We start from the raw sequence: 17509 nt of genomic DNA, 5'->3' as shown, positions 1-17509 counted from the left end.
GGTTCACAAAAACGGCTCCAATTTATTTTATTCCTTTCTATTAATATCAGGAACCATTTTGTCAGGAACCATAACTCAATTTCTGATCTGTGTCCTTCTATTATGCCACAAAAATTGGTCATTGTAAGTGTTGAAGAAAATTGCAACAAAATTGCTTAGATCATTCACTCAGATTTCACCATTTCAAGTTCATTGTGTTTAACCAAAAAATTCCATGACTTTTCAAGGCAAGGCACAGCTAAACCCTTTGTGTCCTGTCTCTATACCAAGAGACTATTTAATCATTGATTTACAACTGCTGAAAAAACACCAGTACTTCAGGAACAGGAATGATCACAATGCAGTCTTTTTAGAATTTACTCCTTCTGTAATAACTTCAGACAATTCAAGTAGTGTCTAATTTTCCCAATATTCCCATTAAAACCCTAACCTAGCAATTTTTAATTCTACAAGAGCTTTCATTCAAAAATTCCCAAGTACCTCAAGAGCTGGTTATTTATATAATATGCCAATAATACAACAAGCTGAAGGCAAAGAGTAGCATTACTGTAACACTTTCATGGACTATATAATTGTCTGCACATTGGTAAATATTTGGGCTGTTGCATTAAAGGCTGTTTTTATTAAGCACTGCATTTCCTCGAAAAACAGTCCCAATGTCCATACTAAGAAATGGTTTCCAAGAGCAACTCAGCAGCAGCACAACATATGCAAGAGCAGGGATGGAAAAAAGTACCTACCAAGAGGGTGAGTAAAATGTATGTGCATGTGGAACAACCAGCACACAAAGATGTTTGGCTACCTACAATAAAATAAATCACCAGCTCTTAACACCAGTGCTGTCTAACAGTAAACTAACCCCCACAAAGTTACTTAATTCAAAATGCCATCCAATCCTCTAGAATCCAAGCTGTTTAAATAATACACTTAATTCAACAACTGAAAATCCAATCAGGACACCAAGTCTTGCCCACCACATTCCAAAATTCCTTGCCCTTATCAGGTAATTTTTTTTGCCTTATTACCTAATAATTAATATTTTCTAACAGGACTTTAAAAAAACAGTTCACATACTCAACTTGTAGTCACTGGAGCAATGTTTTTCCATGCAGGGTTTGTGTTTCCCCAAGTTATTCCCTAACACAGTTCGAAATGCTGAGCAGAACAATGTCAGATTTCCAGGAGAGGGATTCTGCACACACCTGAGTGAGTTCAGTGCAAAGAGACACAGTCAGAACCACCAGGAATGCAGGATTTAAATCCCAGCTGCTCTCCTGACTCTCTGTGACTTGGTATATTTAGAACATGGACTCTGCTGTGCAAAGGCAACAACGTAAGACTGTATTTTTTGTATTTTTTTTTATTTGTCTGACTTTAGGTTTTTTTGGTTGGGTGGGGTTTGTTTCAACAGTCAGCAGAAGTTCAAAAGGACTGCATTTCTTCCCAGGGGTTTATAATGATGGCCTTTGCTGCCAGTTCTGATTTCAGGCAGTTAAGCAATGTGTGCTTGCAGAGCTTCCAGAGCTGCAGGAGATGGGCAGGCCTGGCCCAGCCCAGGGAAAACTCACCCTGGCACTGCAGGATCAGGAGCTGGATCAGGAATCCTCACCCAGCTGCCCTGGCCATGACTTAGCCTGGAAAAACCCAAAGTGCCCAGCAGAATGCCACAAAACCCTCCCCCAGGCTGGCAGATGCCAGCTCTGGCTCCTCTTCTCAGTATGTGCATCACTCTTCTCACTCTTCTGTCCTCTAATATTTCTACAAGTGACATAAATGCTACCAAATTTTTCACACCTACACAAAATTCTGTAAGAAAGAGCCAGAAGTCCCATAAAAAGCCCCTAAATGTGTTTTAGCAAGGGATGATAGTTGACAATAAGCAAAAAAACCCACATTATCCATCCTTTCATTCAAATACTCAGGTGCCTTGGGGTAATCCAAAGGAATAAGAGCACTGCACATCAGCTGTAATTTCTACATTTTCTCTTAGGAATTATAAAATGCATAACCCCATGAAATTTTAATCAGTAATATACTAGTCTCAATAAGCATCATCACTACATGGTAACAAGTGGGATATATGGATTCATGAGAAGTTACTGTGTAAAGTGTGTACTCAATTATTTGCAACCCCTTCAGAATAACAAAGTAGAGAATAATTTAATCATTAAGTTATTAAAGATAATTATGCTATCTGGAATTATTTAAGATGCAGGGCTATGAGGTGATGTCTGTCTTCAGTCTGTGAAAACTGGAACCACTAAATAATATTATACGGTTCTAATCAACTCACAAACTGAGTTTGTCTTTTATTACAAAAATAAAATTAAATCAGAAAAGCATTTTAAATATCTCATTTTTCCTTCAAAAATAAACCTTCCTAAAATTGAAGTACTTGTCTCATCCACACAGTTAACAGTTACTTCACCTCTTACCTGTCCCTGACATGGCAGTCTCCACAGCATAAATCATTTCTTTGGCCAACTAGCTAAGAACTCTAAACTAATTAATCTGCATAACACAAATGTTAGATTTTGGAATTTTTGTTTCAATATTTTGTATACTGATGGCTGCCAGAAAAACTCACAAAAACGTTTTTTGAAAAAAAAATAAAACCACTACTTGAAAAAATCCTTTTGATTTACACATTTAAATAGAAGTTTGTAATTCAGTAACTTAATTATTAAATGAGTCAAGTTGAGCCTTCTTGAAGACAATTTTAAGTCCTTCCCTTCAGTGTCAGAGGGAAGTATCACCAGTACTATCATGCAAGAAATAGTGCTGTATTGTCCTTAGCTGGAGCTTCACCACAAGTTGCAAAATCATGAAATGATTGGTTGGGCCCATTTGAATCTTCACACACAAACCCCATTTGTGACATGGGCATAGTGCTGCAGCAGCTCAAGACACGCCTGAAATTCAGCATAACCCAGTGGACATTCAGACAACATTTCCTTTTAGCCATTTTTTTTAATAGTTGGGATTTTTCTGTAATTTAAATAGATTGCTGACGTTGTAGAAACATTACCTTAGAGACTGTTTGGAAATAAATTCAAAAATTAAATCAAGATCATCAGATTTAGATGAGAAAGAGAACAAACCTTTTTCTGTAGATGCAATCTGAAACTAAGTTAATAACATTTAAAAGCAAAAGCTACATTTTTAGATAATGGGAGGTTGAGCCCAACGTGCCCTTCTGTCAGATTTTACCACTGGATATGAACACAGAGCAGGCCAGTCCTGAAATCCCTCCTCCTGCAGGAAAACCTGGATCCTCCATCCATGCCAAGTCCACTTTAAACAGGATCTTGGGAAGGAGAACCCCGAGAACAGGAGCCATCTCCACTATACTCCCTTTTTCCTTTTTATACTGTTTTCAAACAGAAACTGTGTTACACCACAGCCTCCCAGATCAGCCACTCTGGTTTTACAGGCTGCTTTTAAGCAAAGCAGAAACAAGACACATTCACAAAAGGGATAAAGAAAAGAAGTTCCTCCCACAGTAAGACACAAGATGATAAAATACAAAACCACTGGACACCAAGGCACATCCTACCTCTGAAAAGGACACCAAAGTCAATGTTAAAAGTGGATTCAAACAGTACAATTTAGGGTGGGACACAGCTAAAATTTACTTTCAGCAGCAGCAGTTCATCAGTTCTGGCTCCTGATGACTTTCCAGGGTTGTGGGAGTTGAAAACCAACATCTCTAACATCCTGATGATGAGCACAGTCTTGCACCTCTCAGGCACAGGATCTTCCAGCACCCACAAAAATCCTGTCTACCACATTTAATCTTTCATTCTGAATAGAAGAAGGACAAAAAAGAAAAACTCCACAGCCTGGTATCCCATCCACAGCATCTGCCAAACCTTGAACCAGCTAAAAGCTTCCAAGCCCTAGCATTGAATACTGTAAATAACATATTTAACCACAGAATACTTCAGGTTGAAGGGGACCTCTGTGGTCATATGGTTCAACTTTCCACTCAGAACACAGCCATTTAAATGTTGATGAAGTTAATATGCCCCATTCTTTCTTATATTTTATTGTATATATATTCTTAAATTTCTGTCAAGAAAATCAGAAAAATCTCCTTCTACAGGAGAAAGAAACAAATGGGTCGGCTACCACAATGCTAAATATGAAAACCTTAAAAAGCAGGCACATTAGTGGGGAAAAAAGCTCCTAAGAACCCAGTGGCTGCTGATCCAAGACAGGCCACTGACTATTTCTACAACTAATCTCCCCAACCTGTGCAGATGAAGTCAGTTGTGGAAATATACTTTAAAAAACACCTCAGTGAAGTATCTAAGCATTGCATAATTTAAGAAGTGCAGTTTAAAGTTACACAGGAGCATTGTCACAGGCCATTCAATACAGCAGCATCCCCTGCAGCCCTCTAGCTCCTGAATATTCACTGGGAGCTGCTAGAGCTTGTTTCTTTATGAATATTGGACATTTTCATACATAAAAATTGCTTCCCCTCAGTTTTTAACTCTGGTAATCTTTCAGGTCACCATACATAAGGGAGAGGCCAGGCTGAAAGCCCAAAGAGCAGCTCACTCTGGAATTCTTCCTGCCAATCTGACACTCAAACACACACACAAGAAATGCCTTAGAAAGTCTCTGCTAACTGAACTCCTTCCTCATTTTCAGGGCAAAGCTACAGAGTCAAGCCAGAGTGACAAGTCCTCACTTTTCCATATTTTATGGCATGTTTAATGTGCCCTAAAGGAAGAGGGGAATCCTTTTCCCCTTTTCATTTCATTCTTTAGAAAGCAAGGACTCTCTCAAGTGAATTGAGAGAGGTGAAAAAAACAGACTGGTAATAAAGAAGTCTCAACTTTTAAAGGTATATCATTTACACTTTCCATAAAACTGTATTTATTTACAAACCTTAAGTACAAAGTGAAAAACAGTCTAGCTGATATTTTTGCCAAGTTTGACACCCGACACATGGCCTGTTGTAAGCCACAGCTATCCACAGGCCAGCCCAGCAACTGGCCCTTTGTTCATGTGCTTATTTAAACACAATGAAATGGGTTTACCTCATTAAAGAGGAGTTGGAATAAGCTCCAGCTGCATGAGAGTGAGGTGGTCCTCATTTTTAAAAACCAGCAATGCCATTTGGGAAAAATAGATTAACAGGCAGTGAAGAAAAATAATTCCCTTCAAGCAATTGAAATGCCAGTTTTGAAGATAAAGTAGTGCAAAACTCGAGGCCAGTAAAAAGAAACATTGTTTTCCTTTGAAGTTCACCACCAACTGGGGCAAGTGGCATGTTGCATTCCCCAGGCTTATGGGAAATTTGTTTTCTGTCCTGTCAGGAAAAAAATACCATGGTCCCGCTGGAGCCTGTAATTACTGATGCATGTAAATTACACTTTATCAAAATACTTCACAAATGTTGCCTTGAAAGGCCAAACTGAGCAGCCCACCTGAGCAATGTCCAGAGGCAGGGACACTCTGGACCACAGCTTGTGTTTCCCATCCCATGGCAGACACCAGAACAGCCTCACTGAGATGCCAGGGATGTGCCATCGTGTCCTCCCAACAAAGGACACGGATTTAGGGGTTTTATTGCAGCCAGCCCAAAGGCAGGGCACTGTCCCTGGGTGATGTTTTCAGTGCAGTCCTTCCTACAGCAGGAGCAACGTGAGGCCTCTGGAGCCAAGGTGTTTAAGAAGAAGGTGTTTAAGAGAAATACCTCCTATAGACCAGCAAGTTCCAGGATCAAATAACACTGCCAAGGCTGCCACTTCTGCAGAAAATGTCCTAGTAAAAAACCTAGCACAACATACCATCAGCTCTGCTCCCAGTGAGGGATTCTAAGGTATGGAGTTAATCGAGCAGTTACTGGGAAAAAGTAGAGCAGGGTAGTACAGACTCAAGGTGAACAAAGCAAAAATTCCATCCAGTGCTTTGGGAGGTACAGTCACTTTGTGCACATGCTTGTTGTAAAGAAATCAGTTTGGGGCTCAGAGACTGATTGTCCCAGGGCACTCAGCAACCCTCTTCAGTCCCAGAAAGGACAGCGAGGCAGGGCTGGCCCAGGGATGATTATCAGAACTTACAGGCAGTTCTGGTCCTGTGGCTGTGTGGCAGGATGCAGGATTACTCTCACAACAAAAGAAACTAACTGTATAAGCACAATATTTGGTTTCATATCGGATGCTTTTCTTGTCAGCATTTTTCCCCTCACAGTTCACTGAGCACTGATGTTGTACCATGCATAGAAACCATTCAAAACATTAAACTTAACATTCCTTCACAGATCAATAGGAATGGAGTAAATTCATATCAGCTGTTTCCTGAAGAAAACATTTCATAGATGTCTTTAGCAACAGCCCATCAGGGAGTTTAACAGAGCAAAGCAAAAGGCAGGTACTTAATTTCAAATATCCTTCAGTCAATTTTCTCAATAGTATTTGCATTTTCATTGTAGAAAATCTCAATATTCAACAGTGGCAATTGCAGTATATTTGAATAATCTCACTAAGTTCCAAAGTATTATATAAGGGAACATTAAAAATCAGCTCATGGACTTTGTATAACACATGGTGCCGTAACCTTTTGTTTTCAGTGTGTTACACTGAGTGAAGAAATAAAAGCAGTTCAAAGGCACACCTTGTACAGCATCCTTGCCTTAGTCATGAGAGCAAGATGATGATAAACTGCCCTTGCCAATCTATTCTCATAGCACTGTAACAGTTAATGACTTGCATGGGTTATTTTAATTTTGTTTCATGAATATTTTCTACCCTTGTAAGTTTTACAGTGAGGTCTGCACTGGGGATGTGGAGCTGTGTCAGGCTCCAGCTCAAATCCCCTGTTCAGCTTCTGACCCTTCTGACAGGCACACACACGCCCCAGGCTACAATCCCACGGCTCTCCCAACTGCAGGGGCTGGAATCAAAATGAAATCCTGGATCATTTATGACTGTATTTCAAAAGCAAACCCAGTGCATTTAAAAGTAACAGCAGCTTTCATTTTTGAGACCTTAAAGTGTCTGAAATACTTTAAACAGGCATGGCCTGTTACCCCTGTGAAACACATGGAAAAGCTCCAGAAAGCCTGGCTTAAGCTTCCCATTGTACACATTGCAGATTTCAAGAAGAAAACCAAATGATAATTAAAACAAGGAAGTATTTGGCCTTGCATGGTTTTACCTACCAAACCCTTAACTTATGGGGCACTCTGACTGGGCAATAAATCTCTGTAGGTAAATCAGGGTTCTGCTGCCATGAAACAACCAGGAGAGCTGAAGCCAGAAAGCTGCTGATGGGAAACGGCCTTTTCTTTTTAAAGACACTGATGAAAATCAGGACTTCACATGCAGCACTTGTAATTTAACACTCATTAGTATCTCTACACCAATGATCACGTCCCCTACTTCTACTATCCACACACACTAAGAGAAATTCTCATTATCTGCAACATATTTCCAAAGTATTTGAAAGGACTTTTACAAGACGATGAATGTAAACTCATCTTTGGCCTCAGGATGACAGTCTATTATGGAGAGCAGCAGAAATATTTACATTATCATTATGATATTTTTCCTGTCGCGTAGATGAGATGTCTGCACTTCAGGTCATCAGTTCAATCTCTTCCTGCATTCACTTTGTGTGAGGAAACTGCCTCAGTGTGAAAATAATGCCAAATGCATTCTAATCTCCTGTTCACCAGAAAGAAAAGACAGTCATATTCACTCTGCATTGTCTCCTAGTTGCAGTAATGACAATTTACAAGCGAATTTCCCACTGCTCAATCTAGCCATGGACAAGACTCCAGCAGCTCTGAAGCACTGAACACTCAGGAAAACACTTTTCAGCTTTTTCAGAGAACAGCCGAATGGGAAAGGCAAAAAACTTCCACATAACAACTAATTGATTCAAAGGAAGTTTGCAAACAAGAAAAGCAGTAGCCATATAGCAATACTGAGTGCAATACACCATGATGTGCTGATATTTGCTGACTAGCTCTAATGGCAAGGCCAAAAAAAGCCACATTAACAAAGCAAATGCAGTAAATCTGACCCTGACAAACTTAGAGCTGCACAGAGTACCAGGGTTATCCAGTTTCTGGAAAAGAAACTGCCTATAAACCATCAGGTCAGAATCCCCCAGTAATAATATACCTGTGATATAACCTAATTAATCTCCAGCTGCAAACCCACAGCCACTCAATCCTCTGTCAGGCTTGAAAGCAGCCCATGAGTGCCACAGACAAATCCACCCTGCAGAGGCCACCAGCAGCAGCAGCTCCCTGGCCCTGCCACCACCACAAATCAAGCCCCAGGAACCAGAACCCAGCACTGCAGGGAGCTACAGAACTTGGACTGCTGCTCACAGAAGCAAAAAAAGCCCAAATTCTGAAGACTAATCTAAACCAGCAAGCCAATAATGCCCACCCACAACTGCCGTGTTTTGAGACATAACAGCTCAGTCATGTGGAAGCCCTGGTAACCAGAAGCTGTCACTGTTTTTCCCCCATTTAAACTCATCACTCTGAAGACAGAAGCTGAAGGCAGTTAATGAGGACACATTTCAGAGCTGGCAGAGCACACACAGCCACCCTCAGAACCCTCGTGTGCAGCTCTCCAGGTGCTGACTGACCGTGGAGCCCCCATCCAGCTGCCCTTGCTGGGGCTCACTCAAAGCAGCAGCACATTCTGCAGAAGTTCAGAAAAGCCTGATTTTGCTAAGCACCTTCAGGGTCTTCTCCAAAAGAATGAACTCTGATGGGAATTAATGTCTAATTGTGAGCACACACTGAAGTTTTCAGTATTCCTTGTTTGATACTAAGAATAAGGCAGATTTTAAGAAGCATCAGAAACTACTTACAAGGGCTCTGTTGATGCAAAGTCATGGACTGGACTTAATGAGTTCACAAGGCTGCTCTTGGTGTTAGCATTTTGCTGTTCAGGATTGCTTTGAGCAGCCAGTTACAGTATATTAACAGTATTTTTAATGTTCTATTTCCAAGCCATGTGATTTGAAATTTGAATATATCTGAGAGAGCTTTAAAAACCCCAACATTCAGGAAAACGGACACCCAGCAGCATGGGGTTGCAAATAATTATCAAATAATTAAATGGCAAATTAATCCCACTAATTTGGAGCCTCCTGATTTCTTGAGCTGAATATCAATCAAAAGATGTCACCCTTCAAGTAGCAAAGGAAAAAACATTGGAAATGTAAGGCAGTAGTTACTCAGCTAGCAGAGTAAAACAACTTATTTCCAAAGCAGACTTGTGCTTAATCTGCATGTGTGGCATTTCTTCTGGAAATGTATAATCCTTTGCCACAAACTCCCTTAAATAGCTTTGTAATAAGATGACCTGATCACAGGAGTTGGCAATAGAACCCTCCTTAGAAGGGAGACGCCACTAAAACCCAGCAGTAATTTTTTCCAAAAAACACCCTTTCTTCCCCAGTCGTGCCTGCTTCCCTTAAGAGGGGAAACAAGACATCTGCACGCTACCATTTCAAATAACCAATTTCACACAGGGGAAAAGGCAACACTGAGGAGGAAGCCTTCTGGCTTTTCAACATGCTTTCCTTTGTTTTCTACTCCCAAAATAATAATAAGTTAAAAAATATTTTATATTTTTAATTATTCTTCTGCACTAATTTAGACAGACAGAAGATCCTTAGACTCATCAAATAAAATTGGTGTGTACTTGTATTTAAAAAATGGTTAAATACATTATTTACAAGCAGAGCCCAAAAGATATAGAATGACTTCAGCTTGATAAATGGTGTAAATGTCATCCAGCTATCTGCAGCACAAGCCCCTGACCTAATGCACATCTTTCCCAAGCCAGAAGTGCACCCCAGAGACCAGCAAACACTTACTGTAATTATTTACTGTCTTCTGAAAAGAGCTGCTGTGATCTATACACAGTAAAACTACAATTATTGGATGTGGATGAAACCACAAAAACACCCTGTTTCAAGCCCATGCTCTTTTGTCATGGCAACACCCTAACTCAAACTCCTGCAACAATTGAATTGTCAGGATCCTGCTTTAATGGGAAATGATAATGGAGCTCTGAGGCAGCAATCTGGGAGAGCTTTCTTTCTAGAAAGAGAACAAACAGAGAAATAAAGAGAAACTAAGAAAATGTATGATCTGGTTGCTTTTCCAAGCACAGCTTCTAATGACACCCACAAGATGAAAGAGGCTGAGTTTGACCAGGAGTTGTGGTTTGGTGGTCTGAGCTGGCTGAGGATGGGGCTGGAGAGGAGGTGTTACAAGTGACACTTCTCAGAGGGCTTCCAGCAGCAAATCCTGGGCAAATCACAGCCATGTGCAACAAGCCCCTGGCTACAATAAACATCTGAGCTACACAGGCATCAGAGGAAAGCAGACACTGAGAAAATCTGACACACACTGCACTTGTCCAGTCCCAGGCAGGAGGCACTGGCTCACCTGGGCACTGCAGCACAGCAGTGTCCCACAGGGAAGGTGAGAACACCTTCATATTTACATCTAACCAGGGCAGCTTCTTAAGTGGAGCACTAACTAAATAGATCCAGCTGCTCCTACCCAGAATTATCCACGGAAACTACTTACACAAAATCAAATCCACACACTGCACGCACACTGATAGCATAAGGGAGTGAACAAATCAATGAGAGAGATGGCAAATAGCAATTTCTAAAAATAAAACACTGCCCTGCTGTGATTTCATTGTCAATAAAGTTGATATCCCCGAGTCAGGTCTGCTTTGCCTGTGACAGACACTGGTCAGGGTTCTCTCTGCTCTCATCCCACCCCCACAAGCCTTTCATTATATTTTCTCTCCCCGCCCAGCTGAGAAGAGCAGTGACAGAGCAGCTTTGGGTACCAGTGTCCCAGCAGGGTCAGCCCAGCACACAACCTCAGCCATTCTGGGAGGCTGCTAAAACTGAATATTGGCCCTTTTTAAGGCTACTCACAGAATTTGTGTGCTGCAAGTACCTACTCACTATTTTACCCATCTACCAATCAACTTTCAAAATATTCCACTAGACAAGAAATAAGCATCCCACTGGTCCAGCTCTGACAAATCTCACAGTGCTGCAAATACTTACACCACCTTAACGAGCAACTCATTACTGAATGGCTGTTCCTGACACTGAGCAAATGCCATTTTATTAAAACAAATAACTTGTCTATAATGTCTCCATGCTACTTAAACCTACTTTAGAAATAACTGTAAGTGAATATGATTAAACACTGGGACACCATGACTAGAAAATTTAAACACAAAGGTATTGGGCACGCTCAGCCATGGACCCAAATTGTCCCAGTTCAGGATCACAGGGCTCTGCTCCCACACTAAGATACTCATTTTTGGAATAAAATCTAGATTCTGATAGTACTCAAAAAGTAAACAAATTCATTTCAGAGTCTAATGAATGCTTCCACTGTCCTGATATGCTGGTGTCAGATTTCAGTATCTAAGTTTCCAGAGCCTGGTTTGCTCAGTCAAGTGACAACTAAGACAGTTCATTAAAAGTAAATAGACCCAACAAATGGTCCATGGCTATAAATTTGGTAGAGGCATTAATTCTCACTGCAAGACTTGAGTTTAGAGCCCTTCTAAGAGGTTTTTTTCACGCACACAAAGGAGCTTTACCATGACTACTTAGCAGCTAGCCTGAGGTATAGAGGCTTCAACAATGAAACAAATATATTCTTACATGACAGGGTGTTTGTGGGAAAATGAGCTTGTTTCCCCCTTTTGTTTTCAAAGATAAATAAGTATCTCATGGACCTCTAGAATACTTGTTTTTTAGTGAAAAGCAGATGCCCTACAATCATTTTATACACCAGCTTTGCACATAAAGGAAACAGGATTCCAGCAGGCACAAATCTTTGCTTACAACCTTTGTGGATAAATTTCACAAGTTGTTTTGGAAATAAGAAAATAATTTACTTAGAATCAAAACCTAGTTTCATAGCTGTTAAATTACATGTTTCATTTTATGATACTTTTTCTGTGCATTTCATCACCTGTATTAAAAATACCTGTTCCTTTATGGATAGATATTAGTAAGTATCTGAAACCATTAAAAAATATATCTTTCATGCTTTTATTTCTCAATTTATTAAAAATGTCTTTTCCTTGATTCAGTTTTCTCATTAGAAGTGCCTGCATTTTGAATTATTAGATAATTATCCCAGATAAAACAGTTGAGAAGCTTTAAAACCTAGGCAGTGAAGGCAAGAGATCAATGAAAAGCTTTTCCACTAGAGAATCCAATCAAGGGCTCATTCACCATCCAACTTAAACCCCTTATCTAAACCAAAGCAAACAAAATCCATGATTCTCAAAGCCACTCTTTCTAGAAGAAAAGGTTTAAAGCCTTATGAGAAACTCGTTTTGAGGGACGCCTCACATTCCATTTAAGGTTTATTTCACTAGATATATTCCTGCTTGTAATATCAACCAGATGTGACAACGAAGCCCAACCAGCCCTGTAAAAGATGCAAGGATATCCTGAAGCTCAGAATTTAGGAGAAGCTTGGAGAAAAAAGCCAAAGGTACCTGGAGGTGAAGTGAGGGTTGAGGTTATAATGTGAGAAGCATGCTGAATTCAATTTCAGTAGCTATAAGAAAGGTATTGCAGTGGAAATGCACCGTGCATGACCTGGTGACACACACAGGGACATCAGGGACAACAGCACTGCTGTCCCAAGCCAGGTGCACATGGAGCAGCACGAGAACCCCCAGGTTTGTCCTGCAGCTTTTCAAGCACATCACCGACATGACACCAGGTCCTGCATTCTGGTTGCCAGCAGCAGCAGGGCTGAAGAGATTCTGCTGATACCAACCTACAGAAACAAAGCTGGTTCCTCCAGTAAAGCCCCAGGTTTCAGCCTGGCTGACAGACACTGAGAAAAGCCTTCAGTTGCTTTTTCAACCTTTAACCACTCCTGAAACATTAACAGATCTTCCCTGAAACCCTCCAGCACACAAAGTTCCCACAGGTTTAAGCAGCTCAGTCACTCCATCTCCACCAAATTTTATTCATGATAATCAATATGCTCAATCTTCACACTCTCACCAAACTTAGAATGTCATCGTTCTATTTAGCTTTATCTTAAAAAAGTTTTGCTCCTACCTTCATTAACAAGCCATGAACTGTTCCATTCACTGCATGCCTGCTGGAGAGGGCAGCTTCAGAATCTCAGAGTTCCCCTCTATTTCCTCCATGGACAAGACTAGGAGCTCTTCAGTCCAATGAATAAACCCAAATCTTACAATTTGGACACACTGCACAGAAATACTTAGTTCTTGAAATTTTTGCATTGTTTGAGCTGTACCAAGTTTATACGATTTAAATACTTGACTTTTGGACTTTCTATTTTATGAGGATTATAATTATTAAGAAGAAAATAATGGAGTTTTGTCTGAGTAACTCAGAGTCAAGAGCTGGAAAATATGGCAGCAGAAGTACTATAGCATGTATATAGCATACTATATCATGGAAAATTAAAATTAAGACCAGCATTATCTACACGTTTTAATGTTCATTTAAATTCACTGCTCGTAAATTCCACAGAATCTACCTCACCCCTGCATCAGCCTGTCTTATAGATTTTTGTTTCACTGCTTTTATGTCCTTTCATCACTTTCTCAGCTCTGCTTTCTTCTGGAGAGGCTGGGTCAGAGCAGCTGCAGGGAGGAATGCAGGCACCACTGCCCATCCACCCAGGCATCGGAGCCAGCTGAGAGCAGAGGGGCACTGCTGGATTCACACAAGTCAGAGCAGAAGCAAGAAACAACAGCTCTGAATCTACCAGCAGTGGGACCAAGACAGTAACATGAAACAATAGAGAACAACCATATATATGTGTGGGTGTATTTTTACAAATTCTAATAGGAAGCAAGTTTTTCATTCTTATCCCATGACGGAAAAACACGCAACCAAACTACACTTGGAACTGTAACAGTTCACTTGAGCTAAGATTTATTTGCTTATAATACACACTGTATTTATATAACACTTGTATCTTCAAAAGAAAAAGCGAGTTTCTTCTGACAAACAGTGTTAAAGTGATCTATCTAATGCACTGCTCAACAGTAAGCAAGAGTGAATGAATGTCAGTGAATAAAGACAAATGTTCCGACAGCATCCGTTGGGAGGCATTACAGAACGCAGCATTCAGATTAATCACTCCATTCTATGTAACTTTATTACAACCTTTATATTCTAAAAGCAAAATTATTGCCCTTGCTGTTAAGGGCTATAATGTATCATGATTACATGACCTACTGAAAAACACACTCTGTGGTGCTGAACAGCCTCAGCTACCTTCACTTCAGTTCTTTGTGCGAGGCTCCAGAGGACAGATGAGCACAAGTTATCAACACACACAGCATTCCAGTGAAACCACAAATTACCAGAGAGCTCCTCTCATGACATCCAGGTACAATGAGACCACTCTCAGAGCAATTTTCAACATGTTAAGCTGGAATTTGTAGAGATCCAGGTAAACTATAAAAGCTTTTCTCTGGAAAGCATCATCATATCCTTAGACAACCAACCCACGTAAAGCAACTCCTCTAACAAATAAATACAACTGGCCCCTTCCAGAGACCAGATTAAGGTATCTGCAACCATGTCCCAGCTCAAACTTTACACTCAAGTGGAGTTTCAAGATGCAAAATTTCAAAACCATGCAAAGAACATTAGGAAATGCAAGCAAATTGTTCAGCTCAAGCAAATCCATTCAGCAGATATATCCTAGAGAATTCAAAAGTAATGACAAAGCTTGCAAAACAAGTCCAACAAAGATTTTTCCAAGCAGATTTTAAAACACATCTATAGCTTATATTTTTTATATATTTTTTTACATCTGCAGAATTATGACATCGACTTGATCAGTTTTTCATGAGCAAGTCTGGACGACACCTAAAGTTCATTAGAGAATTTCTCCAAAATTTCAATATCACTTGTTGCACAGCACTGCTCAGCTTGCCTCTTTTAAACGTAAACCAACACCCTACTTCTTTAAAGGCATCTGATTCCAAAATTAATCTGCACTATCACCATGTGGTTTGTGTTTCCACTGGAAGAAAAATTTACTGCACTGTCTAAATGGTTTGTTTGGTTGCACATTGGTGCATTAAAACAATTATAGAAACTCCACATGAATGGACAATTTTTCAGCCACCCTGTAATAACTTCACAAATTCACTAACCAAATCACAAGTCTTACGATCTGATTTTCCATAAACAAACACAAGCATTAAAAGAACAGTTTTATCAAATTTGAAAAAGCCAGTCTGGATCATGAGTTTAGCTTCAGCAGGATCCAGAAAATTATTTCAAACAGTTTTTGACTACTCCTTTAAAAAGGCAGATGACTCATTTTTGATAGTAACTACGCAGGCACCTGCTCATCAATTTTATTTTAATATACTTTAAAAATATATATATTTTGTAAATCATCCAGTTATTATACTAACACCACCCTCTCCCTCGTCCCACAAAAAAACAAATAATGCCAAGTCCATGATATCCTTCTCTTGCTGTTGAAGTGGGCCTTGATGGCATCTAAACATTTTATAACACAGTTTTTATATTTCAAAGAAAAAAATTATTTTCTTCTCCATAATTTCTCCTCTTCCTGCCTGACAAGGCAGCAGCCATAACTTTGCTGGTCTATCCGGCAAAGCCTTGACTTATTTGAAAAGATAATTTTCCAAACTAAAGAATTTGTAGCCACCTCCATTATTTTAAAATAAGTATTTGTACCCTCTCTTTGTGGACATCTAGCCTGAACCAGATATGTGAACCTGATACTTCCCATGGTTTCTGTAGCTCGACAGAGAGAGTTCAAAATAAGTCACCTTGACGTCATCCTGGTGAATATATGAGGAAAACAAAAATTTTGTGGTTTCTCTTCCCTCTGATATTTATGCTCTACCAAATTACAACTACACACAAGCAAACATGACACATCCCCTGAAAAACCCTGACTAACTGGCAGTTTAATATCACAGAAATTAAACCTCTCGCTGCAGTCAAAACACAAACATGCGAATCTGCACAATAAGGAACATAAAATAGAAACACACCACAGAAAAATAAATCAGATTATACTTACAGCCTAGTTAACTTCTGCGTGTTCTGAAAAAGCAGCTCGGGAAGAACTTGCAATTTATTCTTGTTCAGACGCCTAAACAGTTATAATCAGAATAAAAAAAAATTGATTAGATTATCTTCCAATTGAAGAAGTTTATTCTATCATGCATAAACACATGAAGCTCCCATTGCATTAAAGCTCATGCTATGAATCTGCCATCGGATGCCTTGTGCATTTTACTCCTACAGGAGCCAAACTGTGTCATTTGTAGAGCACCTGCCCACATCCACGAGGTGGGGAGTCAAGAGAGAGGTACCACAAAGTTTTAATATGGATGAGTACAAAAACATAACTTTTAAATTTTCCTCTGGATGCCTACTGAGAATCACACACTCAGCTCACTGTGCCTCAGGAACAGCTACTGGCAGGAATCTGGATTTTCATTCTTCTTCAAAAAATGTAGGCACAGTAAATTCAGTAACTTGACCAACCAAGATTATTCCCAGATTAGCTATTATTTCTGTAGTATACATAATTTCTTTTTTTAAAGAATTTTCTTGAAACTTCACTTGGAAAACCTGAGCAGTGATGTAGAAAATATGAACATATGGGTAACCAGATGACTACATGGTGATTTGAAATAGAATATTAATCCTGAAGATTCTTCCAGGAACATTTTAGAGAACAGATTAGTGTTTATACATTAGTCCCTTTTACTCACTCACTATATGAGTTTTTACTCTGGTGACAACTTGCCAGTTTTTAGAAGACAACCATTCCAAGCTATTCCAGCCCTGTAACTATAAAAAGCATGAGCCTCCTCTCCATAAAATGTATGAGAGCCCTGCAAAATCTGCAAGCACTTCTGCTTGTAAGACACAATCCTGTTCTTCAATTCTTTTTCAATGAAAAGTCACCTGCTCTCACAGTCCTAATGAATGCTGTTTGCATAATGTGTTGACCTGAGCTAATTACAAACAACCCCACTGCATAAAGGGGCAGCTGAGTTGTTCTGTAAGTTCATATATGAGCCTTTGGGCCCCCTTTGTTCCCAATCCACCTTCCAGGTTAACTTTGATAGCAGATCTATTTTTGCTGAAGTTTTGATCTCCAAAGACACCTGGAACTTCTATAAACCCACTGCTACATAGCACCCCATACCTGCTTTCCAGTTCTCTTGCACGCTGAGTCATTTCACTATCAGAATTCAAGAATTTTTGGAATTGAAAGGCCTTCCTGAGATCAAACTAACATTGTGGGGTTTCATATGGCAGAGTTTTCACATGGCCACCATATGAACGTGTCTTGTGAGACAAAGGGGTGGTGGAGGAGAGGGGAATTTCAACTTCTCTTTCTGACACCTAGAACAGATCAAAGGCTGCATCTGCAGGCTCACAGAGCCTGAGCACTGTGCAC

At 39.9% G+C, this 17509-nt stretch overlaps 1 protein-coding gene across 2 annotated transcripts in view; it reads right to left on the bottom strand.

Annotated features, from left to right (window-relative positions):
- The window catches only part of SLIT3 (slit guidance ligand 3), a 471188-nt gene that overhangs the window by 411068 nt on the left and 42611 nt on the right, over positions 1–17509 (bottom strand). For both annotated transcript variants that reach the window (XM_053991145.1, XM_053991146.1), the window contains exon 4: positions 16115–16186. In XM_053991145.1, coding sequence (XP_053847120.1) covers positions 16115–16186 — 72 coding nt within the window. The remainder of the gene's footprint in view (positions 1–16114; positions 16187–17509) is intronic.

The sequence above is a fragment of the Vidua macroura genome, chromosome 15, assembly GCF_024509145.1.
Source record: "Vidua macroura isolate BioBank_ID:100142 chromosome 15, ASM2450914v1, whole genome shotgun sequence".
NCBI classification, from domain to species: domain Eukaryota; kingdom Metazoa; phylum Chordata; class Aves; order Passeriformes; family Viduidae; genus Vidua; species Vidua macroura.
This window is presented reverse-complemented; position numbering and strand designations above follow the sequence as displayed.